Raw genomic sequence first — 24670 nt, 5'->3', positions numbered from 1 at the left:
TGCGAGCGAGACCTTTGATCAGTTGACAAGATCTCCTACGCCTGCACCATCCGTCGCTTTGACGCCTAGACATGTCTGACTACTTCGCATCGGAATTGAAGAGCATGACTAGTCTCGATTGAGGAACGTCACGTCTGGAATAGTACATGTATTCTCGCCAAGCGCGAGAAGAGCGTATGTGTGGTGCCGAGAAAGTGCGTGGGTTGGCGTGCGGTGGAGTTCATCTTTGCGTTTTGGGCTATTCAGGCCTTGATCTTTCTATTGAGCGCGAACGCCAAGGGAAAGAAAAAGCGTGTGCTTAGCTGAGACTCAGAACCAAAGTAGTGGCTGAAACCTGGTGCGACGGAGCAAGCACTCACGCAGCCTGACGAGAGACGAGAGAGCGTCTCTGCTTCTTGAGGAGCATGATCTGGAATCTGTCAAAGTCCGAGGTGTCGGCCTTGGCTTGACGAGCGGCTCTCTTCTTTGCCCAAGCGCTCTGAGCGAATTTCTCATCGACGCCCGAAGCTTGCCACTTCTTGGCGATTGCTCCGGATCCCATTCCTCGCGCGACGGCCTTGATGACGTAGGGAGTCAAAGAGATGTTACGGTATGCCAAGGGTTGCCTGTCCACACCGGTGCAGGGGCCATCGATGAGGGCCTGGTTGAGAAAAGTGGGTACGGTCAGGCTGAGCTTGCAACATTGACCGACTCCCAAACGCAGCGTTGTCCGGCCAAAGGCGCTTGTGACTCTCGATGCTGACGCCGACAGGTACCGCGCTAGCCAGCCTGAAAAGCCTTGCACTTCTCATCGTTGCCAATACACCTGGCTCCTGTGCTTCCTGACAACGCATCGTTTCACTGCATGCTTTTGACTATCCAGTCAACTTCACCTGCAACGTGCAACTCCTTGACAGATTTGGCCAATGTGCCTCTTGCGTCCGCCTCTGTCCGCCTTCCAAGCAACGTGCCACTCACTTTGTTGTGGTCGATGATCTCAACGATGACAGCCAACTTGCCCTCGTTGGGACCCTGGTTGATGAGGACCACTCTTCCGACCTGAACGTAACGCTTGAAAGCCATGCTTGCGATCTGTGCGGCCAGTGAATGAGTAAGGTGTCAGTCTCCACATTAAGGAGCGAAGAAGTCCCAAGCAGTCTGCTGATCTCGAGAAGCGCCATAGGTGCCATGGCACACGGAATGGCGGTTGGCTGACGATATCGGCTGCAATTCGAGATGCTCCAAATGGGCGCCCCTACCGACCGCCACTCCTCTGACGAGCGGCCCTGTAACCGCGATCATCTTCCATGCAATAGCAGCTTCTCTTTGAAGCAGGATATCCATTCTGTGCTGGCGCCCAATTCGCCACGTCCTCATGACCTGCCGCCATGCCCAACCATCTCACGCCGTGCCAACAGTGACAGACCCTCCAGGGGGTGCGGCGGGTCTGGCAGACATCGTTCCCGTTGGCACCTCCTCCGCAACCCAAAGGCGTCGATCGGCTCCTTTGGTGCTGACCCCTACGACCCACGAGCATCCTCATCTACGTGCTGCCTCTCGCAGCACGGGGCTGAGACACCGTCTGTGGCAGCTCGCGTCGGATGGCTGAGAAGTTGGAATAGAATCGACTGAAATGACGAAAGGCTGGGAGATGCTTACCTTGTGTGGTTATGTCGGCGCTAGTTGTCTTGAGGTGTGAAGGAGCTGAGCACATTGAGAGTCAGACTCTGGATGGGTAGGCTGGACTGTGACCGATTGGTATATGCTCTTCTCGAAATACCTGCAGGCTGCGGACGTACCGCAGGGCCGACAGCACGCCACGTGGGTTTAGCCTATGTGGCAAACTTTGATATTTTTCCGCACGAACTCACGTGATTTTTCGGCTGCCGACTGGCGTATGAAGAAAACGCGGACACCAAGATTATTCTCGAAGACTAGAATCAACCCTCTCCGCTCGGGCCATGCACTCAGACTCGATCGGGCATGCACTGCTGATGCTCTCTCCGCCCACCGTGGGTAGTCTCGAGTGGAGTTGCATGGGCCTCGCTTTGCGGCCATGCTTGCACGGTGCACCTTGCCTACATCACACCACACCCACGGCTCCGCTCTTGCACCTTTGCAGTTCCGCCACTCGCACCGTCACATGCTACTAACAGCATCCAAGCAGTTTGCGTCTTCATTCAGGCCTTCAAGCATCACTTCTGCGGCTTTCTCCACCCGAGCTCGGATCAGCATGTCTTCGGCACCTTTGCAACTGGCATCCTTGAGCGGCGTCGAGGCAGCCAAACGAGCGGCCGCATACGCAGCGGTGGATGCTCACGTAGGCCGCAACGATCGCATCATCGGCATTGGCAGCGGCAGCACAGTGCCGTACGTAGTGGAGCGTATCGTGCAACAAGGCAAAGATCTCAACGCTTCTAGAATCTTCTTGCCGACGGGATTTCAAAGCAAAGAGCTGATCGTTTCCAACGGACTCCAATTGGGAGATGTAGATTGTCATCCCATCATCGATGTGACCATTGACGGAGCGGACGAGGTGGATCCTGCTTTGAACGCCATCAAGGGCGGAGGCGCTTGCCATCTTAGGGAAAAGGTGTTGGCAGAAGCTGCAAAGAATTTCATCGTCGTGGCGGATTACAGGAAGAACTCCAACGGCGTGCTAGGAACTGCTTGGACTCAGGGTGTGCCCGTAGAAGCTGCCGAGTTCGCATACAGCAAGGTCATGAGGGACTTGACGAAGCTGGGAGGGAAGCCTGTGCTTCGAATGGGCAAAGCGAAAGCTGGTCCAGTCGTCACTGACAATGGGTGAGTCTGTCTCCGCTGCGCCCCTCATCCCCATGCCGTTGCCTGATACGCATCTTCTTTCCCAATTCTTCAGCAACTTCGTCATCGATGCTCCCTTCCCGCCCGAGCAAATGGCTAAGCCCAAGGAGCTTCTGCAGCAGATCAAGCTTTTGACAGGTGTCATTGTGCGTATCTTTGAGCCTCTTGCGATCTGTACGCTGCTCGAAAGCTAACCAACATTACGCCTCTTGGCTTTGTAAGGAGGTCGGCTTGTTCGTGGATTGCGCCAAAGCCGCATACTTTGGCAATAATGATGGTACCATCACAATCAAGACGGTAGACGGAAAGGTGCAAGAGAATGTAACTTTCGATGTCAGCAAGGCTCCAGTTGTAGCATGAAATGGCAACGGCACGGTTCACCAATCCGCGTCTTTTACACCACTAGACATTAGATTGTCTCAACGCTAGAGGCTTGTTCTGCACGCACACACTTGGAGCAGGTCGTGCCTGTACTACGGCCATATCATTGTCTGGAATGTTGTACACGTTGATGACGAAGCGCGTCACTGGTATGCATCGTGCAGGAAGATCAACAGCGAGCACGGCAGACTCGCGCGTATGCGAATCAAGAAATGGCAAAGCAGTCTGGGCGCGAAAGTGGCTAGCTGAGGGTTTCGTTTAGAAGGGAAGCAAAGGCATTCTTCGGGGGCGGAGGTCTATTAGAAAAGGATTTGCCAGGCGGAGCGTTCTGCTTAGACCTAGCGATGCTCTGTCCCTTCTTGCGTTGTTGTCTCCTCGCTCTCCTCTCCAAGTCCAAGTCCACTGCGAGGTGCTTTTCCAAGCCACCTTCGAGCACTGCAGAGAGTATAGCTTGCTCGAGCGTCGTGTCGCGGCCAGCTTCGCCCGATGGACGCTTCAACATGATGGCATGGAACGTGGGCCCGTCGTGCAGGGCAAAGGGCGGCGGATGCGCTTCTTGATCCACAAGCAGAGATTGTGAGAAGAGGTACGACGCTTCGAGGACAAGCTGCAAGGCCGTCGAGGCGTGTAACGCCCTCGTTGTGGGAAATAGCGCTTCGTCTCTGCGTGAGCCAGCGTCTGTGTTCTTGGACCGTGCAATCTCGTGCGCTTCCAGTTCACCAGTAAGGCGCTTCACCCTTGACGGAAGCGCTCGTTCGGGCTCTTTCCAAATTCCAAGAGCTGCGATACTCGAACGCACAGCAGCGCGCAACTCCTCCATGCTCCAGGCCATCTTTGCTGTCTTTTCCCCGTACCTATCCGCGTCTGAGTGGACGATGTAGCGCAGGCAAGCTGCAAGAGGCTGAACCTGACTTGGCAAAGCACGCATCGATGACGTGTCCGCCTTGAGCGCGCAGAGGTAAAGATCGTGCTTGGTTTCTGCTGGCAACAGGGGCGCAGCATCGTAAATGTGGCCATCCCGGAGCGGCTGAAGCGATGCGCAGAGTGATGTTCCTCGTGCTTCCAGAAGCTCCGCGAGCGTCGAGACAGGGAGAATGTCTTTCGTGACGCTCTCGAGACGACGCACATACTCCGTAAGGACCGGCGGAGGTTTAAGTCTGCCAAGACCATCATAGTTGCCATCCTCGACGCGGTCGGCCAACGCCGAGTTGGGTCTATTTGGCAAAGCGTCAGGGTCGAGCATCGCGTCACCCTCCATGTCGCGTGCTCCAGATTCGCTCTGTTCCTCGCTCGATTCAGTGTTAACAGAGATGACGTCGTCGGGCATCTCGCCATCTTTGTAAGCACCGCCGAAGGGTCTACGCAACGCTTGCGCCACGTGATCTAGTCCTTGGTGGTCATCTCCGGCATCGACTTCAGGCTCTTCGATGGTCTCTCGTGCCCACCACATGCCCCAGGTGTCGAACAAGATCGCCCAAGCCCATTCTCTGATCTCTTGTGCGGCAAACTTTTGGGTACTCTGCTGGTCCGGATCTTCCGCGAACACCTTGCCAATGTATACTCGATGGCACAGACCGGTCACGAGGTCCACATGGAATTTGCCCTGCTTGTACGCTTGGCGATATGCTTCAACGCCTCTCGCGCGTGTACCTGGCGGTGGTGGAGTGGAAAAGAATTGAGAAGCTGGGCTCGGTAGTCCGTCCGCGCCTTGTGAGTGCGTCAGCAAGCTGTAGGTAGCTGCGCTCTCGACGATGCCGTCAACCATTTCCTCCTTTTCGCCCGTCGACACGTATCTATTTGGCCGTATCTGTTCTGCTCTTTGGAGAGCAAGACCCACGCAGTCTTGCACCAACGCCCGCACCGGATCTACCTGCTTGAGCTGCTGAGACTGCAAGAATGTGGATTGCAGAGGTGTCGCTGTTGCGGAGGACGCCGCAACGGAGCCCGACTCGCTGGGCGTGTCTGCAGCAATGCTTAAAGCCATGCTGCCCCTTCCAGGGCCTGATCTGGTCGTTTGCGCGTTGACGCGCATTTCACGAGCCTTCTTGCCATTTGCGCTGGCAAGCCACGCTCTTCGAAGCACTGCAGCTGCTTCTTTGAGGCGCTCGCTGCCTCTGAAGGGTTCAAAAAGTATTCGCGCCTGTAATTCGGGGAGGTAATCGTTGCCCGCCAGCGCTGCAAAAAGCGGAAGCAGCGCGACTGGAAGATCCAATAAGCGCGCCAAAGCTGCAGACGAATACGATCCGAATCTGACTTCTCTGAGCATCGAAAGATCTGTTGGTGGGGCATGCAGCACTGCGGTGGTATCAGAGCTGGAGGGCAGGGCTGGAGCGGGACCACGTCCCCGCCGCCTACGCCTGGGCACTGTTTCGAAGCCGGCCTCATCGGCTGGCTCTGACGACGCATCGGCGGTAACCGCAGTGTCTGTCGGCAGGTCGACAACGTATTCGAAGGAGCTCAGCGGCACGTAGGATGTATCGTCGCCTCGTGCGCAGAGCACAAAGTAGTCGGAATCCTCGCTGACGGCATGACCTTTGAGCGTATGGGCAAGCTCAACGACCACGCCGTCCGCTTCCGTCTCTGCGAGCACAACGGTGGTCGGCGGCGTTGTGTGCTGAAGCGCATCCAGCATGGCATATGATAGCAGCGGAGGAGCGAGGGAGGAGATCGAGCGAGAGGCTGGAGGAGAACGCATGTACAAATTCGCCTCCTTCGCTGCCTGTTGTCGCCGGCTCACTTGCCTAGGCAACTTGGCTGGAAGGTTGGGACCATCGAACACAAAGATGGGATGCAAACCAGCAGCTCTGCGTCGGTGCCCCGCCGAGAACAAGTGTCAGATCGACGAAGCTGCGTGGAGCGTGATGTGGGCTGTGCGCTCGAAAGACCACTCACCGCCAAGCATTGACATCCGCTTGTATGCTAGCCACAAAGAGCGCGTAGTCTCCTCCACGGGCAACGTCAAAGTCTCCTCGCCCGATCATCGCAAACATGTGGGCCAACGCATCCACTACCAAAGCTCTTCCATAGCGTGGAGATGTTTGAGCCGCCTCTTCGACAGTCAAGAATGCTGGTGATGACTGGGCTGAAGGCTGGAGAGAAGCTGAAGAGCTCGCTTGACAGGAGAAGCTCAACGTTTCGCACAGCAACCTCGCATTCTCCTGGGCAAAGCTACTCAGGTTCCTCACACCCATCTTGTGCTCGTGGACGACAGCCCGCTTCTCGCAATGGTCGATCAAATGTCGACGCTCTATATCTCTACGGTCAGAGGGTTACCATGAATAATAAGGGTGGCCGAAGAGTCGCAGGTGCGAAATTGCTGGTTTGTCGTGGGAGAAGTGAGCGTCAAGGATACGCCATGCCTCTTGCATTTGGGACTCGAGAAGCCCAAAGGGAGGGAAAGTTGGTACTCAAGTGATTGTCATTGCTTGCTGCGACTTGTTCTGATTTCCTGATTTGCAGCTTCCATGCTTGCTGATGCTCAATCAGCGTACCGGTAGGCAGTGGTCTAGCAACTTTAGGTGGAGGCTGCATGCTCCTCGCTCGACGTGCTGCTGATTGATAAGCCGGGTGGAGCCGGCCACGTGGTTGAAGGCTCTAGGATGTAGCCGTGAGGCGGCGCAACCGGTCGGTGCTTCGACTCAGCTTCAAGCAGCACTCAGACTCAAACTCAAGACTGACCGTGAGCGGGCCTAGTCACGCGACTCGCGGGTGCGGTCAGCTGAGCTAACCCTGACTCAAACCTTTGACTCGTGGCTCGTGACTGTATGAGTGAGTCAGTCGCACGAGTGCAGCAGCTCATCCGGGCTTCCAGAAAGGTCTCGCGCGAGCGGCGGCGGCTTGTGCGGTGCGCTGCACGCGCGTACGCGCCCTCCACCACATCAGCGCTGCACATTGCATGCAGACCAGCGCGGGTGCAATTTCTTCCAAGCGCTTCTGCATGCTTGGCTGGGGGAAGCGGCAAACGCCCGAAAAGGGCTCCCTGCGCACGAGGATTTGGAAGGCGGTGCGGTGCGGTGTGCGAGAGAGCGGCGGTGGCAGCAAAAAAGTCAAAAACTTCAAAAGTCACGGGTGCCAGCATCGTCGCTGGTGCTAAGTCTCATCTAAGCAGGCATTTGATTCCTCAAGTCTCTCCCTTCACCTTGTGTTGCACGCAGTCTTTCGCAACAAAGCGCTTTACTACCACATCGAGCAGCTCCTGGAACGATCCATACGCCACTAGCCTCCTCCCCACACCCGCCCACAGCTCAGCATGTACGGCTTCTCTCGGGGCCTCAGGGCCGCCGCCACCCCAGCGGCGAGGTCAGCCATGTCCCCCGCTATGATGAGAGCTACTGCTTCTCCCAGTGCTGCAGTGAGTGCGATGGCAGACCTGTAAGCAACCCTCACCGCACGCTCTCGCTGACTGGTACGCTCTCTGTCATTCTTACAGCGCCTTGCCCCACTCGGTGCAAGATTGCAATCAGGCAGTGAGTAGTGCATTCAGCTAAGCACGATGATTCACGTCCCGCCGCGACATCGCTGACGAAGCTTTCTTTCTCGTCCCTTCATGAAACAGAGGTCACTGGCCCCGTCATTGGTATTGACTTGGGTACAACCAACTCTTGCGTTTCCGTGATGGAGGGTCAGACAGCTCGAGTCATCGAGAACGCAGAAGGTGGAAGGACAACCCCCTCAGTGGTCGCCTTCACGAAGGAAGGTGAACGATTGGTTGGTGTCCCTGCCAAGCGTCAGGCTGTTGTGAACCCAGAGGCTACGCTTTTCGCCACCAAGCGATTGATCGGTCGTAAATTCCAAGACAAGGAAGTTCAAAAGGATATCGACAATGTCCCATTTAAGATTGTGCCCCACTCAAATGGCGACGCCTGGCTGGAAGTACGAGGTCAGAAGTACTCCCCTGCTCAAATCGGTGCTTTCGTAGTTGGAAAGATGAAGGAGACTGCCTCTGCCTACCTTGGCAAGCAGGCAGGTCACGCTGGTGAGTGAAATGAAGCCAGAGCGCGAGCTGCTCGGCGCAAGGCCGCAGATGCCCTCGAAGGCTTTGCTCATCTCACCCTCTTATCTCCGCCCAGTCATTACTGTTCCCGCTTATTTCAACGACGCACAAAGGCAGTCCACCAAAGATGCAGGTGCCATTGCAGGCCTTGACGTTCTCCGTGTCATCAACGAGCCCACAGCGGCAGCACTCGCATACGGTCTCGACAAGACTGCTGCTAGCGTGATTGCTGTCTTCGATCTGGGAGGTGGTACATTCGATGTTTCGATTCTGGAGATGCAAAAAGGTGTTTTCGAGGTGAAGAGCACCAACGGTGACACGCATCTGGGAGGTGAAGACTTCGACATTGTCCTCGTTGAACACCTCGTGCAAGAGTTCAAGAAAGAGTCTGGTATCGATCTCAGCAAGGACCGCATGGCCATCCAGCGAATTCGTGAGGCAGCGGAGAAGGCAAAGATCGAGCTGTCCAGCGCGTCGCAGACAGACATTTCCTTGCCATACATCACTGCGGACGCTTCTGGACCCAAGCACATCAACAGCAAGATGAGCAGAGCGCAGCTCGAGGGTCTTGTTGGCAAGCTCATCGACAGGACTGTTGAGCCTTGCAAGAAAGCTATCCAGGATGCCGGCATCAAGCCTCAGGATGTCCAGGACGTCATCATGGTCGGTGGTATGAGCCGCATGCCCAAGGTTCTCGAGACCGTGAAGAGCATCTTCAAGCGTGATCCATCTCGCGGCGTCAACCCTGATGAAGCTGTTGCGATCGGTGCTTCCATTCAGGGTGGTGTTTTGAGCGGACAGGTCACCGACATCTTGCTGCTTGATGTCACGCCCTTGTCTCTCGGTATCAACACCCTGGGAGGCGTCTTCACCCGTCTCATCAACCGCAACACTACCATCCCCACCAAGAAGAGTCAAGTCTTCTCCACGGCCGCTGATGGTCAGACAGCCGTCGATATTCAGGTGTACCAGGGAGAGCGTGAGCTCGTCCGGGACAACAAGCTCCTTGGAAACTTCCAGCTCTCCGGTATCCCTCCTGCACCCAAGGGTGTGCCTCAGGTCGAGGTCACCTTCGACATTGACGCAGACGGTATTGTGAATGTGTCCGCTCGCGACAAGGTTGCTGGCAAGGAGCAACACGTTACCATTGCCGCCGGCTCTGGTCTCAGCGACGACGAGATCGAGCGCATGATGGCCGACGCAGAGCAGAACGCAGAAGCTGACAAGGCGCGAAAGTCTTTGATCGAGGAGGCCAACAGGGCGCAGAGCGTCAGCAGCGAGACTGCCAAGGCGATGGCAGAGTTTGGCGATCAAATCGAAAAGGCAGAGGCGGACAAGGTCAACCAGCTGATCAAGGAGGTGGAAGAGCTTGCGGCCAAGGCACAAGCAGACAACTCTGCTGTCGATGCAGAGGAGCTCCGCAAGGCCATCGACAACGTTCAACAAGCCAGTCTTGGTCTCTTCAAGAAGGTTTACGAGAAGCGCGCGCAGGATGGCGAGGCGTCTGGTCAGGCACAACAACCAAAGGAGGGCGAGGGAGAGAAGAAGGAGTAAAGCAATGGTAGATTGTAACCCTTCTTTCTGCCGATTGATGTTCGTGCTGTCTCCAAACCGAGACTGACTACGAGATCGCCTCCGTCTCACTATCCCCGCCATCTTGTAATCTGTGTCACTCATCCCCACGCTCTTCTTTTTGCACAAAAGTATCACCGCTCTGTAGATAGAATATGGGCAGGACGTGCAATTCCTGTCTTGGCCCTGCGCCACGGGATAGCACGCCACCCTTTTTCAAAAGGCAAAATCATCACACTGCTTGCACGAGTCGTTGGTGCGAAGGCCAAGAGCCCTGCGTGCGCGAAGAAGCGGTGCATACCTGAGTTCCTCACCCCTTTTCAAGTCTGATGAGCGTCTGAGATTATCCTTTGCACGTCACTTCTTCACCAGGACAGTCGAATCGCTACGGTCAAAATGAACGTTGTGATAAGCAAAAGGTAAGAAGAGTCTTCCGTCACAGGTCGCGTGAAGAGTCACGTGAGTCTTGAGTCATGAGAGTCAAGAGTGAGCGATGCACCACGTGATGACCTCGGGTCATTGGGAATCTTCTCGGTTCGTGGGATCGACGCAGTCCACGGCCGCGGAGTTGAAAGCACGCTGTGGCCCCTTTGCGCGCAGCGCCCGCACTTGCCCTTGACCCATCCTGCCATTGGGCTCCATCAATTCAGATTCTGACACGAAAGGCTCGAACTGGGCAACATCAGACTCCGCGCGAACGACTGAGACGGGAGTTGGGCGGAGCTGATTGGTGAGTGTCTGAGTGCTGACCACCCAGCAGGGGGCCAGGCTCACCGCTGCATGCGTACACCAGCTGTATCGCAATCGGACATTTTTGATTCAGATTGACTGCTCTGAAGGCCCTGACTTGCCGTGGTTGCGGCCTCCCTCTCAACTCGCCCGCCTATGGCGCTTCCCGTCGCCGTTGCAGCACTCCGGAACGCCGCTGATCTTCAGCCCGAACGACCAACGACGGTATGCCGTTGCAACAATCTAAATCCCGAATCATCCGAACTTGAATCGACTCTATCTTATAATGATCCCATTCTTGATTCAGATTGAAGCGGTCGCGTCCCACATGCATCATACGCATGAGGATGATCGAGTGACATATGCGCTACGTCGCCGCGGTGTCACACGTGCCTGCAATTTGTTTCAGCGAGAGCGAAAGTTGACCGCAGGTCTCATTGTGACAGTCACGAGTCTTTTTTGAGTCAGAGTCATGAGTCCTGCGTCTAATGCATTCTTGATTCTTGATTGGACGAAGATGTATAATAGAAGTCAACCAAAATGAAGAAGGAGCTGGGGCCTACATTAATGACTCAAGCACGATACAAGTCCTGAATTTTGAATTGTTGAATGTGAGTCACGAGTGCGAAAGCTGAATGCAACTCAAGACTCAAGAAAAGGTGACACAAGCGAGATGGCCTGGACTTCTCTCGCTCGGTCTCCTCTCTCTACACGCGCACCGCTCGGGCACCGCCTACCAGAGAAGACGAGCCAGCCTAGATTCGCGCTTGGATGCTGATTCAAGATTGAGCTTTGTTGAGACTGACCGGACCCTCCTCTGCCGCCGGCTGATGCGCTTCAAGACCCTGTCCGGCTCGTGAAGGGCCGCGCGCGCGCGCGCCCGGCCCCCCCCCCCCCCCCGAGGTCACTTCGAAATGTCAACCCAAGATCAAGATCGGCAAGCAGTCAAGAGTCATATTGTCCAACTTTTTCTAGGAAGGACAAGCAAAGTCAGACGCTCTTGGCGAACCCTGAGTTGCGCAAAATACCGAGTCGTAATCTTGAATGATCATGATGAGTCGCTTGGAGTTTGAGTCCAAGTCAAGACAATCTGAATGTCAATCAAACACGAATTTTCAATGCGAATCAAGAATGGTGAATTTGCATGACCTCGACTAAGCTCATCACGATCGATCTGGTCGTGTGTCTGCGCTCTATCGTTTGCAGACGCGGCCACGGAGCATTACAGAATCGTAAATCACTGTTCAAGATTGTGATCATGAGGTCTGAATCTGAATCACCATGCGCTGAGCAAGCACGATGGGCTTCTCACACTCGATTGCAGGCGGAAAATCCCTCTCACGATGACTTTCGCTCGTCTTTGATGAATTGACCGCGGATAGGTTTGCTGCGCCACCCCTTCACGCGGCACCCATGCAAGCCCCAAGACGCGGGCGATGGGTCTCAAACACGCGGGCACGCGCGCGCCCCACGCGCTCACGCCTCACGCAGCATCAACGGCGACCGTTGCTGCCCCCGGTTGGGTCGCGCGTGTCTGCTGCCCGCCTTGTTTCTGCGGTGCACAACAGGAGCACAACGCTTTTTCAAAGGGGGCGCGCCATGCCAACGCCAAATCTCACCTTTACCCTCGCCTCATCGCCTTTACCCCATCACACCATCGCAACTCGGCCACTTCTCGCAAGCACATCGAGCTATTGAAGCGTTTCCTCATCACAGAACTGCGCTTTCGTCGCAGGGTTGCCACGCTTTCGAGCGGGCGCCCTTACTCGGCGAGCAGACCATCCATCTCACCCCACAGCAGCAAGCGTTTCGGGTCGTCGTCGAGCCAAGCACTGCTCTGCGAAACCTTTTTTGCTGGTGCCTCCTCTGGTACAGCGACTCGCTCAGGACTGCTGCGACCACGGCGCTAGTCGGTAGCCGCACTCGAGGCTCTTCCCCTCGTCGAGCTGCAACATCTTCCAGGCCTTTCACCATGCTGGATTGTAGTAACCTCTGAGTGCTTGGCCTACCAGGCCTCAGCGCTTTTGGGCGCACACATCGCAGCGCCTCTCCTCGCACCAAAGGTCCTTACATCGCCTTGCTCACATCCGCACCTCCGACTGCTTGGCGTCGCGCTCCTCGAGACCGCTTTGCCACCCAGGTCACCGCTCTACTTCGGACACAGGTTGCGCGGCAATATTTCTGACAACGTCGCATTCTCGGCTCTCCTAAGACGTACACATCTCTTTCGCAGCTTCCTCGTATAGTCACAATCCTCTCCGTGCAGCCCTGCCGCTGTGACGAGCATACCAACGCGTTGGCCGGTCCACGCGCAACGTGCAGCATCCACTTTCGCAAGCGCACAACACGCCATCGACACACGCAATCTATCGCAGTCGACACCATGACGTCGCTCGATACTATCGCATTCCCATCTGATGAAGTGGACAACCTCCGCATACAAACGCTCATCACCACACGGCGGCGGTCACTCAGTACTTCCAGCACAGTCTCTACGGATTCGGAGACTGCCTCCCCTCTGCCCACGCCTCGACAGGTGCCTAGTTCTCTCCGAGCATGTCCTGCGCGTGCACCATGCCTTAAGCGCAACACGTCGGCCCCTCAGCCCAGCATTTACAGCATCAAAAGCATCAGCGGCGCCGGCCAGCAGCTTCGCACCGTTGCCGAAACAGACGACAGCGAGGATCCTGGCAAGTCAACGGGTGGCGTCCACAGATCTCGCGCCGGTGATCTGGTGTTGCCGAGTCTTCCCGCGGTCACGACCCCACTCTGTTCGTTCGCTCCACCTCGGTCGTTCTGTGCGCCCCCCCCTGCAAGGACCGTGCGATTCTGCGACTCGCCCCCGGAACGTGGGCTGACGCACAGTGGAAAGCACTACGACCGTCGACCTATCAAGTGTACTCAAGGTGGCAGTGCAAATGATCTCAGCCTTCATAGGACCTCAACGGTCGGAGATGGAGACTCAGAAGAGGGCGCCAACGAAGAAGAAGAAGGCATTCCAATGGCCCAACGCAGCGCGGGCAAGACCCGATGGAGCGGTCTCAAGAATGGATGCGTCATCGGCAGCGCTCTCGGCGCTGATAGTGCCGCGGCATCTCGAACGCCGGAGGCATTATCAGATCCAAACGTCTGCAAGCTGCCGTCGCACAGTGTGCACTCTCTCGGGCGCCTGTCCAATTCTGGCATTGGTGGGCTGGCAAAGAACCAGAGCGGTGGAGGCAACTCCGACCTTTTGTCACACAATGCCGACGGTGAAGAGGAAGAAGACGCAGAAGAGTCGAGCGCAGATGACAGTGAAGACACCGCAACGCCAACCGTGCGCTTTTCGGAGGTTCTCGCCGCTTTGAAAAATAGTCCCGATGCTACACCAAGGCAGAGTCCAGCAGTGCGCATCAGATGGGAGACCTGTGAATCTTATTTCAGCGTTCCTGCCATCAGCGCATCAAGTTCTGATGACGAGACGCCGCAGACAGTGACGGCAGCCGTCGATGCTAAACATTCCGGAGAGGAGAGCACGCCTACCACGACCAGCCCTTCAGGCAATGATTTCCGTTCTCCGTCGCAGCAGAGTGGACCTCCGCGTGAGGCTAGTCCACGGACAAGTCCACTAGCGAGCCCCTCTGCTGAGCGAAGAGAGGTGGTCGAAACACCTTCAGCAGCACCTCCGCGTACGTCTTCCGCAGTGCGAAAGTCATCGCTCTCTCCAAGTGCTATGGAGACACGCCATCCTCAGCCGCCCGCCGTACTTGCCTCGACAGCGTCATTCGCAGCCTCGCTCAACTCGCTCGGTTTGGCATCGCCGACGGATGTGAGCGAAGGTAGCACCATGTCATCGTCTAGCAGTCTCAGCGGCAGCCACGGATGCTTTACGATGGACTCGTCCCCCATGTCCTCTAGGTGCTCGAGTGTTGATCCTTGGAGCGGGATCAGCAGCGATGAGATGGAAGGTGCTCATCTTGACAGCCCGACAGGCTGCGGATGGGGTAGCAGCAGCTGTACGAGTCCAGATCTTTGCCCAGTCGACGTAACAAAGGCTCTGGCTGCGCATGCACAGCAATACCACCGTGAAGACCCGTCGATGACGCCGCAGCAGCGACAGATGCGGCGGCCAGGAAAGCGGTCCAGCAGCCCGTCTCCAGCAGCCAGTCCGAGCGGTGGTGCTGATCGCCCCGTGCTACCCGCTGCAGGCGACGCTCCCAACCCTGCAGTCTTAGATGCAGACAGGATGCATCTCGGACTGCACTCGGCATCGATCAGGTCGAGGAGAGCCGCAAGCCGTCTGTCCACCGAAGCGAGCTCGTCGGCTTCAGCAAAGACGTCTCCTGTCATCTTGCCATCATTAAGCATTTCTCCGATCGACTCTGCTCCTGCATCACCTGCCTTGGAAGCTCAAGCAGACGCGCCTCTCGATGAAAGGATATCGCCCACCAAGAAGGAGCGAAGCACGTCACGGGAAAGTGGGGATGGGAAATTATCTGGCGGCGCAAGACGCAAATCATCTGGCGCAGGCGGTGGGCCTGGCACCAAGACCAAAAAGTCTGGAGGACGCGTGTCTAACGGATCGGCATTCTCTGGAGACTGCTCATTCGGCGGCGACGAGGGATGTCTAGGCGGTTTCTGAGGTGTAGGTTTAAGTGTCGGACTCGGGTCGTTGTGCTAAGACGCGGAGTAGAGCACGGCGACGCTCCGTGGCGAATGTTCGGCATTGGTGGTTCCCATTCTTGAACGAGTTGTGGTGGGTTTCTTGCGCTCATCGTTTCAGCACTGCACAATCCTTTGCAATAGTAATCTGCTCCCTTGACAATGCTTTCACAACTGCGAATCAGCCAGGGTCTCCGCACGAAACTCATTGTGCGAGCGGAGGTGCTTGCTGAGTCTGAGTGTTGACAATTAAGGCTTTTGAGTGGCTCAACAGATTTGTCTGTGAGGCTACATGAACACGTGTGCCTAGTCTGGAGAATTGAGTGCGTGTGCAGCCTGAATCGGCAAACGTGAGAGTCCCACTGCACGAAAAACCTTCGGGCCAAGGGTCACAATCGGAAGCCCAGAAATGGAACACGAGCGCCGCACCAGCAAGTAGTAGCACAGGCCTCGAGTTCGATGGTGTCGTGCTTGTACGGCACCGTGTGCGTGTTTGGGAGCGACTTTTCTCTTCTTTTGCTTGACTTGTTGGAGCGTCTTTGTGTGTGCGCGGGCAGCGCACGTTCGTCAGACGCTAAGAGCGGCCGTCGGGCGGCTGCAAAAGGACGCCTTGCCTTGGTGCTTGATTGCGGCTTGCACGCACACCAGAGGTCAATGCTCATCAGCAGTGAGCTGGTGCGGTGAACAGCAAAGCTTTCGATTCGTGATCATTGCTATAGGCCGAATCATTCTGCGCGGCGTGCCGCCGGCTGCGGAACATGAACATTTTCGCGAGTCGTTGAGCTACACTCTGACTGACAGCGAGCCGACAGCACAGATGACCTTGTTTGTTGCTCCCTCGCTTGTGCGAGAGCTTAATTGCTTAGTGGCTCTGCAATGCGCCACAGCTGTGGCGGTACGCTGAGCAAGCAAGTTGCCATCGACCCCTCGAGAGAGAGACAGGCCGGGTGACCAGAAGACAGTCGCAGTGGGCTCATCGTAGCTAGGCACAGGGAAAGAGTCTGATGAGTCGCGAGTAGTGCAGCACGGTCGGGTACAGCTAGTAGGCGCCCGCATTGCAGGTAACCGCCGGCTGAGCGAGCGTAGGATCGGAAGTCATGAAGTCTTGCCGTAGATTGTGCGCTAAGCTTTGACGAGGAGCAGCTTAATTGACATCAGGCACATCGACCTTGTTGCATGTGCATTGATGAGCGAGCTTGTCATTGGCTCGACCACAGATCTGGGACTCACAGCATGCCGAGAGATCAGACTGTCAGGCAAGTCTCCACAGTCGGAAGAAGCGAAATTGGCAAACGTCTTTGGTGCATCTCGTGTCTGCTGTTACCTTGGACTTCCGGCTGTACGTAGCGAGCTTGGGCTCCTTTTAAAGCGCGGGGTCTGCTTGTTATTGTACGGTTGCTCAGCAATCCTTCTGAACAAGCCTAAACGTCCCTTCCCTACACAATCTTGACATTCGCTGATCCCTTCGTAGAAAGCCTGCAATCATGCTATCCTCTCGCTTCTCCATTCTTGCCGTCGCTGCTTCACTGGCGTTGGCCGCTAGCAGCGTCAGCGCCTACTCTAACCGCGTCTTTCTCATCCGTCACGGAGAGAAGCCGTCGGATGATGACCAGAGTGAGTCACCGCTCGCTTTTTTGACCTGGCTGTGCTGCTCGTGCTGCTCATCGCGTGTGCTGATCCTTTGCGAGCTGATTGATCGTCATCCAGCTGGTCTGAGCGCACAGGGCATGCAACGCTCTCAATGCCTGCGCAACGTCTTTGGCAAGGGCAGCGGCTACAACATTGGCTACATCATCACCCGTGCGTAGCATCTCTTTGGCGCTCTCCCTGTCCAAACGAAGCTGAGCTGAATCGACTCCCTTTCTGACAATCTCGGCGCGTAGAGGACTACAAGTCTGACGGATCTCGAAACAGACCTTATCAGACTGTGCTTCCCCTCTCTCAAGATCTCGGCTTGACCATCGACCATCACTGCGATCGAGACGATGCAGACTGCGCCAAGGACAGCATCAAGAACTTTGCATCCAGCAGCGGTGCGGACATTCTCCTCTGCTGGGAACACAAGGCTCTAAGCGACATTTCAAAGGCTCTGGGTGACAAGTTTGATTACCCCAGCGATCACTTCAACTACATTTACGAGATTCAAAACAAGAAGCTCACTGGGAACAGCCCTTACTCGGAGAACTGCCCGGGTCTTGACAACTAGACTAGACTAGACTAGACTAGTAGTGGTGCAAGCGAGAACAACGCTTTGCAGCACTTGACGACCTTCAAAATGGGACGGGCACGTCCTCGACGACTGCAATGACACCTATACAGCTTGCATGGGTGTGTCGCGACGATCGTGATCTGTGCACGTCCGATGAGTGATTGACGGGCTCCCATGTGGGCTTGCCGATCCGCCGCCATCTTGATGACGACCCCGATGGTCGATGAATGGGGAGATCGTAGGCGGGTTGCAACGTATTGCACTCAACTACACTCTGGTGGGTGATGATGGTGAGCGCCGTGTCGTGCCGCGGCACTCGCGGCTGTGTGACTGTGCGATTGCTGGATCGATCCATCTTGAATGACGCATTTCGCGCGCGCCGCGGGAAACAAACGAGATTTTCCAGCGGCCGGCCTGCCATCAGCCAGCCGCTGTGCGCGTGCATGTCACGTACGGCACGCGGACGGGGTTGACTGGTGAAGCTTCCTTGCCAGACATCCACCAACACGTCTGCGTGCTGGACGAGCTGTTGATTGTCTGAGACATTCGGAGTAGCAGGAGGAAGTGAGTCGTCATCGATTGCCTAGTCTCCTGCCAAGCGTCACAGGAAAAGCGGTGCAGCGGGTGCAGCTGCGTGGCGCCGCTAAGAGGTCTATATGCGCCATCATGAGCCACATCGATGCTTCAGGAAAAGCTGGCCCAGGCCAGGCGAGAATGCAGGCAAGAGCCAAAGCCTCGGACCCCAAACCAGCTCCGAGACCAGAAGATGAGGCGGCCTTTGATGCTGAGGCCTTCGAAGCCGGCTCTGTTCATGGGTGAGCTGCGGATGGACGAAGGACCTCTGTGCATCGGCGGTTCACATGTTGATTGTGTGCGCTTCAACTTTCTTTGGCATACAAACTTGACACCCGCGCTCACAGAGTGTACGACGTCATAGCTCCGCATTTCAGCTCTACGAGGCATAGCGCATGGCCTCTGATCCCGAGGTTCTTGGCCTCGATGCCAGCGGGCTCCCTCGGCGCAGACGTGGGCTGCGGAAACGGCAAATACTTGAGATCCGCACGATCAGCGTGCCCCGAGTCCCTCATGATAGGTGTGGACAGAAGTGTGCCCCTGCTAGAGCTGGCAAAGAGCAACGTGGAGCCTGTGACGGAGAGCTCTAGCAAGCTGCGGGCTGCCCCCGACACAAATGAAGTATCGGCGGGCGATGCTAGAAGCTCAGGACTTCGACCAGCCATCTTTGTGAGTAGGCCCATCCTCGTCTTCGTCCTACCGTTGCTCGCAGGGAGCTGTACCAAATTGAACAAAGCGAGCCTCTGTTGCGCCACGACAGGATTTTGCAATCAGCATAGCGACGATACACCATCTGAGCACGTTTGATAGACGGGTGGACGCCGTCAAGGTGCGTCCATTGCCAGGCCCTTGCCAATCTGTTTCTCTGAGCTGACAGATACACGCTGGTGAAATCCTGCCACAGGAATTGATCCGCCTTTTGCGCCCTGTACTGAGCCACGATTATAATACCAAGATCCAAAGCTGCTTGGATGGAGCTGAGCTAAGAGAAGACACCATCCTCGGAGGGCCCGGACAGTTCATGATATACGTCTGGGCACTCGAGCAAAAGGGCCAAGAAAGACGGCGCTTCGATGAGACCGAGGTACCAAAAGTTAGTGTCCCAGATAATAAGGCAGCTCTCACCTCTGCGCGAGGCATCGCTCGGGATCAGACTTGGTCCGAGCAGCAGGACCTCATGGTTCCTTGGGTCTTGCAAACTTCGGGAGCCAAAAAGAAAGGCGCAAGTAAAGATGTCAGCTCTGACGTCGCCAAGGATACGCCGGCCGACGCTGACGCAGTTTCATCGCCAGTATACCAAAGATGTGCGTTTGCAGAGCAGACCGGCGATTTTTGGTGAAGAACAAAGTTTCTGCTGACTAGGCTCACACTCCGCCTGCTCGCGCCGGAGCAGATTATCACGTCTTTCGCGCAGGGTTAGTGAGAGCGAATGAAGAGGCGAAAAGGTGCTTTGTTCTGACGTTTCGGTCCCGCTCACTTGCGCTCTTCTAGAGAGCTAGAGGCGACAGTAAGAGCGGCTGCTGAGGCCTTTCCTCTTCTCGAGGTACGACTGCAAGCGTGCGGGTGGGAGCGAGGCAACTGGTGGGGTACTTGGAGCGTCCACCAACGCCTCGATGACTCGACATGACACGTGCTTTGCTCAAAGCTCCTCTTCTTTCTGCTGCACCCGGTCTGAAGTGGCATCGCACGAATGTGTGGACTATTCTGTACAGCTCTGACGCCACGTCGCACACGTCTGTCCACCAACTCTAAGGCAGCACCCAGCCTGGCTAGCTCTCGCTGCTCGACTTCTGAGAGCAGCCCGCCGAAAGTGCTCGAGAACGCGATTAGACGCAAAGAGGCGCCAAGCCAACAGCGATGATAGGGCAGCTTCACAGTGTGCTTCACTCTGGCGATCGGACGTCGGCTCAAGACAAGTACATCGAGCTCTGAATATGTCTTTGATTGTCTCGCGTGGTCGTCGGAGTGCTACAAGAGCTTCAGTGGCGTAGGGAGCGTGTGCCACTGCCCCGCTATATACAACCGCTATCCGTCTGTATCAGTTTTGCACGCGCAGCAAGTCGTGCAATCTCATTGTCCATTCGGAATTTTGCTGGAAACTCCCTTCCCCTTTTGGCGTTCACCACATCTCGATTGTGTCAATTTTGTGAATTTGTGCTCTGCGTCATTTGTGTCGACCCTGTCCCTGAAGGTTGCCTAGCTCATCAAGCGCGAAGGACAGTCTCTGCCGTTGGAGTGGAATACGAGACCTTCTCTGATGCATCCCGATTGGCCAAGCGTGCCCACTTCTCCCAGCCAGCTCCTCTCCTTCTCGTGTACTTTCACAGGGTGCTGGGCTGTCTAGTTGGACGGTAGCTCCGCCAAAGCACCTTTCAGATCCTTCGATTTGGACAGGCGACGAGACGGAACGCGATCAGCATACTCGACATGTCGCGCATCTCAGACAGCCTCGTCGAGCTGCAAAGACCACTCACTGCGCTGTCCGGATCAAAGCTGAGACCCAAGCGATAAGATGCTCTGGCCTCTGCATACCTGTTGAGGCCCGCCAAAGCTTTGCCCTTTCTGAAATGAGCCTTGCTCCAAGGTCTCTTGAGCTTCACCACACCCTCTGCATCTGCCAAAGCGGCGGTCCAGTCCCCGGCTTCCGCAAAGGCCGCGCTCCTGTTCGCAAAGCAGATTGCCAACTCGTCCCTCGCCACTTGGTTATTCTCCCACAGCGGCCTGGAAGCGGCAACGTCGATGGCCAGAGTGAACAATCTGATAGCTTCTGTCAAGTCTCCCTTTTTGAAAGCTGCATTGCCGTCCTCTTTCGCCTTTTGAATGGCCATGCTTCGTTGAGGTGGAACGACGTTGGGAGGTGGCGGGATGGGGATCTGGGGAGGTAGGGATTGTAGGCTGCGAATGAGCGCATTGAGGACTGTGAGATCGTGCGTTGGAGAAGAGAGCTGGTTGGACTCGGGATCCAAACCTAGCGCTACAGGTTGAAAGTTGGCATCGGCAAACGCTAGCTGCTCAGCCGTCGGCTCTGGTGGAGCTGGCCCTGACTGTTCCGACATGTTCGTCGATGTTTGTGGTTGCAGCTGACGCTTGAGGTTTTGCCTCGTCGAGCTTCCTAGCGGTCAAACTCTGCCTGGGCCAAGATCAGGCTGCTCCTGGGTGGCGGTGCGATTGAGTGAGAGCTGAAGCAGCTGATGAGTGTCTGTTTGAACGGCACAGCTCGCAGGATGACCTTTGGCCGTAGACCAGGTCCTGAATGCAAAGTGGCTTGCGAGCGAGTTCAAGATGCTTGCAAGCGTGATGCGCTGGGCAACGTGCAGCCAGAATGAAGAGGCAGGAGCTCATGCAACGGATCGAGTCGGTGTGATGCAAGTCGAGTGTGACAGCTATGGTCGTTGTTGTTGCAGTCTTGAGTGTCCTGGCAGTCCGAAGAGCTGACAATCAATACAATCACGATTCAAGAAGGGCAAACAAGCATTCAATTGCGAACTCGCGACTCATAACTCGTGACCCGTGACTTTCTGATGAGCACCATAATCACAATCGTGAATAACCAAGAATCACACAATGAGACGCTTGTGACTGCGCGCATGCGTGCATGCATGCCTCGCACCTCAGCCCCGAATCATGAATACGCCGCCGCGTCACGGGTTCCAGCGCATCGCGGGCGTGGATTCGTGATTCAGATTCAAGATTGCAGCTATATAGCAGCATCCATGCAGCGCCTCTGCTATTATGCTGGTATATAGTCACACATTTGCTGTCGGTTGCGCTTGCGTGAGTACGGCGCGAGTTTGCAGCTAGCGCTAGCTGGGGCAGGTTATAGCGAGCGTATTGCGCTCGGGCCGCCAATCTCACCCGCCTCTCCACTCACGCAACACTCCCAATATTCGTGATTCACTCGTGTTGATGATTGCTCGCATCACCCAAACGTCATTCGCATGTATGCATTCCTCGTGTAGCCAGCATCATCCACTCCTGACCGCAGCACAAGCAGGAGTTCAGGTATGCGCCTCTGTGGAGAGCGCTCTTCAACGCTCGAAATTGGTACAGATGCTGTTGCGTTAGAATCACACCGCGCGGTCCACACGGCACCGCCTTTGCGACTCGTCGCTGTCCATATACGACCGGCTGAATTCCAGGACGAGTGCGGGCAAAGCGCAGAGCTTCTGGCAGTCCATGACAGTCCACGCACACGCTTCATGACATGTTCTGAATCCTCACTCGAGCTCTCTTCCTCACTTGATCGTATTGCATTGCCATTTTGAGCCTGCTTGTCACCGTAGGGCTTCTGTAGAGGCTTGGCATCCTTTTCGCAATCTACAAGTGACCTCGGCCTTCCTCCTCCAGCGCTTTACCGACCGCTCGAATCACCTCCGCATGCACTCCCTTTGGCGCAGCAATGACGCCCCTGTTCAACTTCAAAGTTCTGCCCTGCCCAAATTCCAAGGGTTTGCCTCTGCAATCGGAAACGATGCCCCCTGCTTCGTGCACCAACAATGAGCCTGACGCGTGGTCCTGAAGGAGTGAAGAACGCATTCATGCGTATCAGCACTCACTCTGATGTAGCGGCTGCGCACATGATGCGCGCAAGATCACAGACATACTCCGCAACTACTCACCCAAATCTTTTCCTGGTAGCTACCGTCGCCCACGGGCAATCTGAGGTAAATGTCCCCATCGCCTCGAGATACGCTGGCATACTTGGCCTGCGAATCCATCCTGACCGACTCCTTCGTGATGCCCAGCAGTTCTGCTATCCGCTTGTTGGTGCCGTGCGACGAATGGCCTGCCTCTACGGATTCGCAAAAAGACGCGTCCTCGAGACCGCTGCTGGTTAATTGTCTCATCGAGATGGATTGTTCCTTGCCAGATGAGGATAGAGATCTTTGAGAAGCCCCTTGTCCGCGAACAGCAATGAATGCTACACCGAGATCCGAACGCGAATTAGACGCTGCATCTCCTTCCTTTGGCAGACCATCCTTGGGATCCAGTGGCAGGTTGGGACAGCCCATCACGCCAACTTGAACCTCTCCATCCACCAAAAATCCTAGACAAACGGCATACTGCCCGCCTCGCAGGAAACCTTTGGTGCCGTCGATGGGGTCCAGCGCCCACATGCCTGACAGTGAGCAGAGGGGATGTGAGCCTTGCCTTTGTGAGGGCCAGAGCAGCCGCGCCTCTTCCACTCACGGCCCTTGTTGCCTCCTTGGTGGTTTCCGCGGTCCAAAGCAGCCAGAACCTGTTCATCCGACACCGGTCCATCCCCCCAACTCTTCTTCTGCGCGACGACCTCCTTCTCCTCGAGCGCCAAGGCCTCATTGACGAGCTGCACCACTTGCCTCTTGAGCGTCTCGCTCTCGGGTTTCCTCAGATGCGCTGCATCCTCTTCGCCAACAATGGGATCATCCGGGAAATAAGCCCCGAGCACAATGTTCACCACTGCTTGAGCTGCGTAATCTCCGACTGTGACTGGAGAAGCATCGGATTTCGTCACGGAGGCCGAGGAGGGGTCGGACTTGGACACCAAGGATGCGAATACGCGCGAAGTGAGGGAAGAAGCGCGGGTGACGGCGCTCAGCGCTACGCTGCGTTCCAGAGTGTAAGCTTGGGCAGACATGGTACGATGAGGGAGGAGGTGACGATGAAGTGTAGAAGAGAGAGTGGGAGTACGGAGAGATGTCAGGAGCATTCAGCCTTGTGCGATCGCAATGTGAATGTATGGAACGGTGAAAGATGCAGCGATGAGATCCGATGTTTTTGTTGTTGCTGGGCGGGGTCTGTGAGTTGGTGAATCGCGATTCACGTAGCGAAGCTTTTCGGACAGAAGAGGGTGACGCGCGTGCAGCAGAACCTCGCACAATTAATTGCCATCCCACGTACACGCTCGCTCCACTTCAACTCCCCCAGCCGAGCTGCTGTGGCGCGCCCAAGCCACAATTGTGAATTCATCCACGACTCAGAGCGAGACTCAAACTCAAAACGGTTGATGAGACTCAAACTCTGCAGGGATGCACGTGACTCGTGACTCGTGACTGCACGCGGGCTGCTCTGTCGTGGACCGTGACTGATCTCTTGGACTCCCTGCTGACTCCAGACTTCAAGACTCGTGACTCACACTCATCAGAAGAGTCTTGACCGCCGTACCCTTGATCGCTTGACGGCGAAGGTACGTTTTCATCAGGGCCGGCCTACATACCGGAAGTAAGACTCGTGACTGTATGGTTCGGCCTTAATACAGTCAGACAGTCACAACTCAATCAACCCGCCCGGCGAGCCTTTCATTCGACCTCACCTCATGATCAGTCATCGGGGATCTCCGACACCTCGTCGGTGCCTAGCACCTCACACGATGCGTCCGTATGAAACATGGGCGGAGCGATCGTATCAGCATCGCTGAAGATGGCCATGACGTGGGAGAGCGCAGCGCCAGAGTGAGGGTGGACACGCGGAATCACGCATCGCGAGTGTTGCACTTCTGATTGGTGGCTCGTGGATCGCTCGTCCTGACCGCTTGTCGACCAATCGTGAATCGTGAATCAGGAAATCGCGACTCGCGACCGAGTTCGCCATTTGGTCCGAGTCATGAATCACGAATGAGGCTCCGTCTGAGTGGGACGCCAAGCGCGACAAGTCTTGGACGTTCCGTGGCGGCGCAGTCGTGGATGAGGTGTGCATCAAAGCTAGAGACGCGCAGCACTGCTGCTGCTGAGCCAGCCTGCCATGGCGTGTAGGATGCACGCACGCACGCGAGCGTCAGCGTCATCGCGTGT

General features: G+C 56.0%; 12 protein-coding genes across 12 annotated transcripts; 7 read left to right on the top strand and 5 right to left on the bottom strand.

Annotated features, from left to right (window-relative positions):
• Positions 1-242: 242 nt before the first annotated feature.
• IE81DRAFT_347474 (putative RPL14B-ribosomal protein) lies at positions 243-1062 on the bottom strand (the record flags this gene model as incomplete). Its single annotated transcript, XM_025516153.1, has 3 exons — positions 243-258; positions 360-640; positions 958-1062. The coding sequence occupies 3 exons, from the start codon at positions 1060-1062 to the stop codon at positions 243-245; spliced, it is 402 nt and encodes a 133-aa protein (XP_025369530.1).
• A 1043-nt stretch (positions 1063-2105) lies between these two features.
• Positions 2106-2947, top strand: IE81DRAFT_323518 (ribose 5-phosphate isomerase). Its single transcript, XM_025513974.1, has one exon. The coding sequence runs from the start codon at positions 2213-2215 to the stop codon at positions 2786-2788; it is 576 nt and encodes a 191-aa protein (XP_025369529.1). The 5' UTR covers positions 2106-2212; the 3' UTR covers positions 2789-2947.
• A 211-nt stretch (positions 2948-3158) lies between these two features.
• IE81DRAFT_323516 (hypothetical protein) lies at positions 3159-6656 on the bottom strand. The gene is made up of 2 exons (XM_025513973.1): positions 6076-6656; positions 3159-5987 (listed from the first exon to the last, which is right to left on the bottom strand). The coding sequence occupies exons 1-2, from the start codon at positions 6372-6374 to the stop codon at positions 3425-3427; spliced, it is 2862 nt and encodes a 953-aa protein (XP_025369528.1). The 5' UTR covers positions 6375-6656; the 3' UTR covers positions 3159-3424.
• Positions 6657-7089: 433 nt separating this feature from the next.
• Positions 7090-10062, top strand: IE81DRAFT_323515 (putative SSC1-mitochondrial HSP70 member). The gene is made up of 4 exons (XM_025513972.1): positions 7090-7534; positions 7613-7649; positions 7739-8158; positions 8253-10062. Exons 1-4 carry the CDS (start codon positions 7490-7492, stop codon positions 9728-9730), a joined length of 1980 nt encoding a protein of 659 aa, XP_025369527.1. The 5' UTR covers positions 7090-7489; the 3' UTR covers positions 9731-10062.
• A 997-nt stretch (positions 10063-11059) lies between these two features.
• Positions 11060-11377, top strand: IE81DRAFT_134157 (hypothetical protein). Its single transcript, XM_025510292.1, has one exon. It carries the CDS (start codon positions 11113-11115, stop codon positions 11335-11337), a length of 225 nt encoding a protein of 74 aa, XP_025369526.1. The 5' UTR covers positions 11060-11112; the 3' UTR covers positions 11338-11377.
• A 403-nt stretch (positions 11378-11780) lies between these two features.
• IE81DRAFT_134148 (hypothetical protein) lies at positions 11781-12624 on the top strand. The gene has a single exon (XM_025510291.1). The coding sequence runs from the start codon at positions 11914-11916 to the stop codon at positions 12385-12387; it is 474 nt and encodes a 157-aa protein (XP_025369525.1). The 5' UTR covers positions 11781-11913; the 3' UTR covers positions 12388-12624.
• A 236-nt stretch (positions 12625-12860) lies between these two features.
• On the top strand, positions 12861-15098 carry IE81DRAFT_330226 (hypothetical protein; the record flags this gene model as incomplete). The annotated part of the gene is made up of 1 exon (XM_025515182.1): positions 12861-15098. The coding sequence occupies one exon, from the start codon at positions 12861-12863 to the stop codon at positions 15096-15098; it is 2238 nt and encodes a 745-aa protein (XP_025369524.1).
• A 1365-nt stretch (positions 15099-16463) lies between these two features.
• Positions 16464-17652, top strand: IE81DRAFT_302174 (hypothetical protein). Its single transcript, XM_025512252.1, has 3 exons — positions 16464-16732; positions 16826-16918; positions 17002-17652. The coding sequence occupies exons 1-3, from the start codon at positions 16603-16605 to the stop codon at positions 17322-17324; spliced, it is 546 nt and encodes a 181-aa protein (XP_025369523.1). The 5' UTR covers positions 16464-16602; the 3' UTR covers positions 17325-17652.
• A 341-nt stretch (positions 17653-17993) lies between these two features.
• Positions 17994-19490, top strand: IE81DRAFT_366648 (S-adenosyl-L-methionine-dependent methyltransferase; the record flags this gene model as incomplete). Its single annotated transcript, XM_025517024.1, has 6 exons — positions 17994-18142; positions 18248-18569; positions 18661-18729; positions 18805-19204; positions 19294-19319; positions 19392-19490. The coding sequence occupies 6 exons, from the start codon at positions 17994-17996 to the stop codon at positions 19422-19424; spliced, it is 999 nt and encodes a 332-aa protein (XP_025369522.1). The 3' UTR covers positions 19425-19490.
• A 320-nt stretch (positions 19491-19810) lies between these two features.
• IE81DRAFT_134090 (TPR-like protein) lies at positions 19811-21119 on the bottom strand. Its single transcript, XM_025510290.1, has 2 exons — positions 20375-21119; positions 19811-20059 (listed from the first exon to the last, which is right to left on the bottom strand). Exons 1-2 carry the CDS (start codon positions 20954-20956, stop codon positions 20039-20041), a joined length of 603 nt encoding a protein of 200 aa, XP_025369521.1. The 5' UTR covers positions 20957-21119; the 3' UTR covers positions 19811-20038.
• Positions 21120-21779: 660 nt separating this feature from the next.
• On the bottom strand, positions 21780-22297 carry IE81DRAFT_134035 (hypothetical protein). Its single transcript, XM_025510289.1, has one exon. The coding sequence runs from the start codon at positions 22099-22101 to the stop codon at positions 21820-21822; it is 282 nt and encodes a 93-aa protein (XP_025369520.1). The 5' UTR covers positions 22102-22297; the 3' UTR covers positions 21780-21819.
• IE81DRAFT_323511 (putative MET22-protein ser/thr phosphatase) lies at positions 21837-23731 on the bottom strand. Its single transcript, XM_025513971.1, has 3 exons — positions 23091-23731; positions 22520-23019; positions 21837-22415 (listed from the first exon to the last, which is right to left on the bottom strand). The coding sequence occupies exons 1-3, from the start codon at positions 23515-23517 to the stop codon at positions 22218-22220; spliced, it is 1125 nt and encodes a 374-aa protein (XP_025369519.1). The 5' UTR covers positions 23518-23731; the 3' UTR covers positions 21837-22217.
• Positions 23732-24670: the final 939 nt, after the last annotated feature.

Source organism: Ceraceosorus guamensis (genome assembly GCF_003144195.1).
Source record: "Ceraceosorus guamensis strain MCA 4658 unplaced genomic scaffold IE81scaffold_30, whole genome shotgun sequence".
Taxonomy (NCBI): Eukaryota; Fungi; Basidiomycota; class Exobasidiomycetes; order Ceraceosorales; family Ceraceosoraceae; genus Ceraceosorus; species Ceraceosorus guamensis.
The sequence above is the reverse complement of the archived record's forward strand: the minus strand, read 5'-3'. Positions and strand labels throughout refer to the sequence as shown.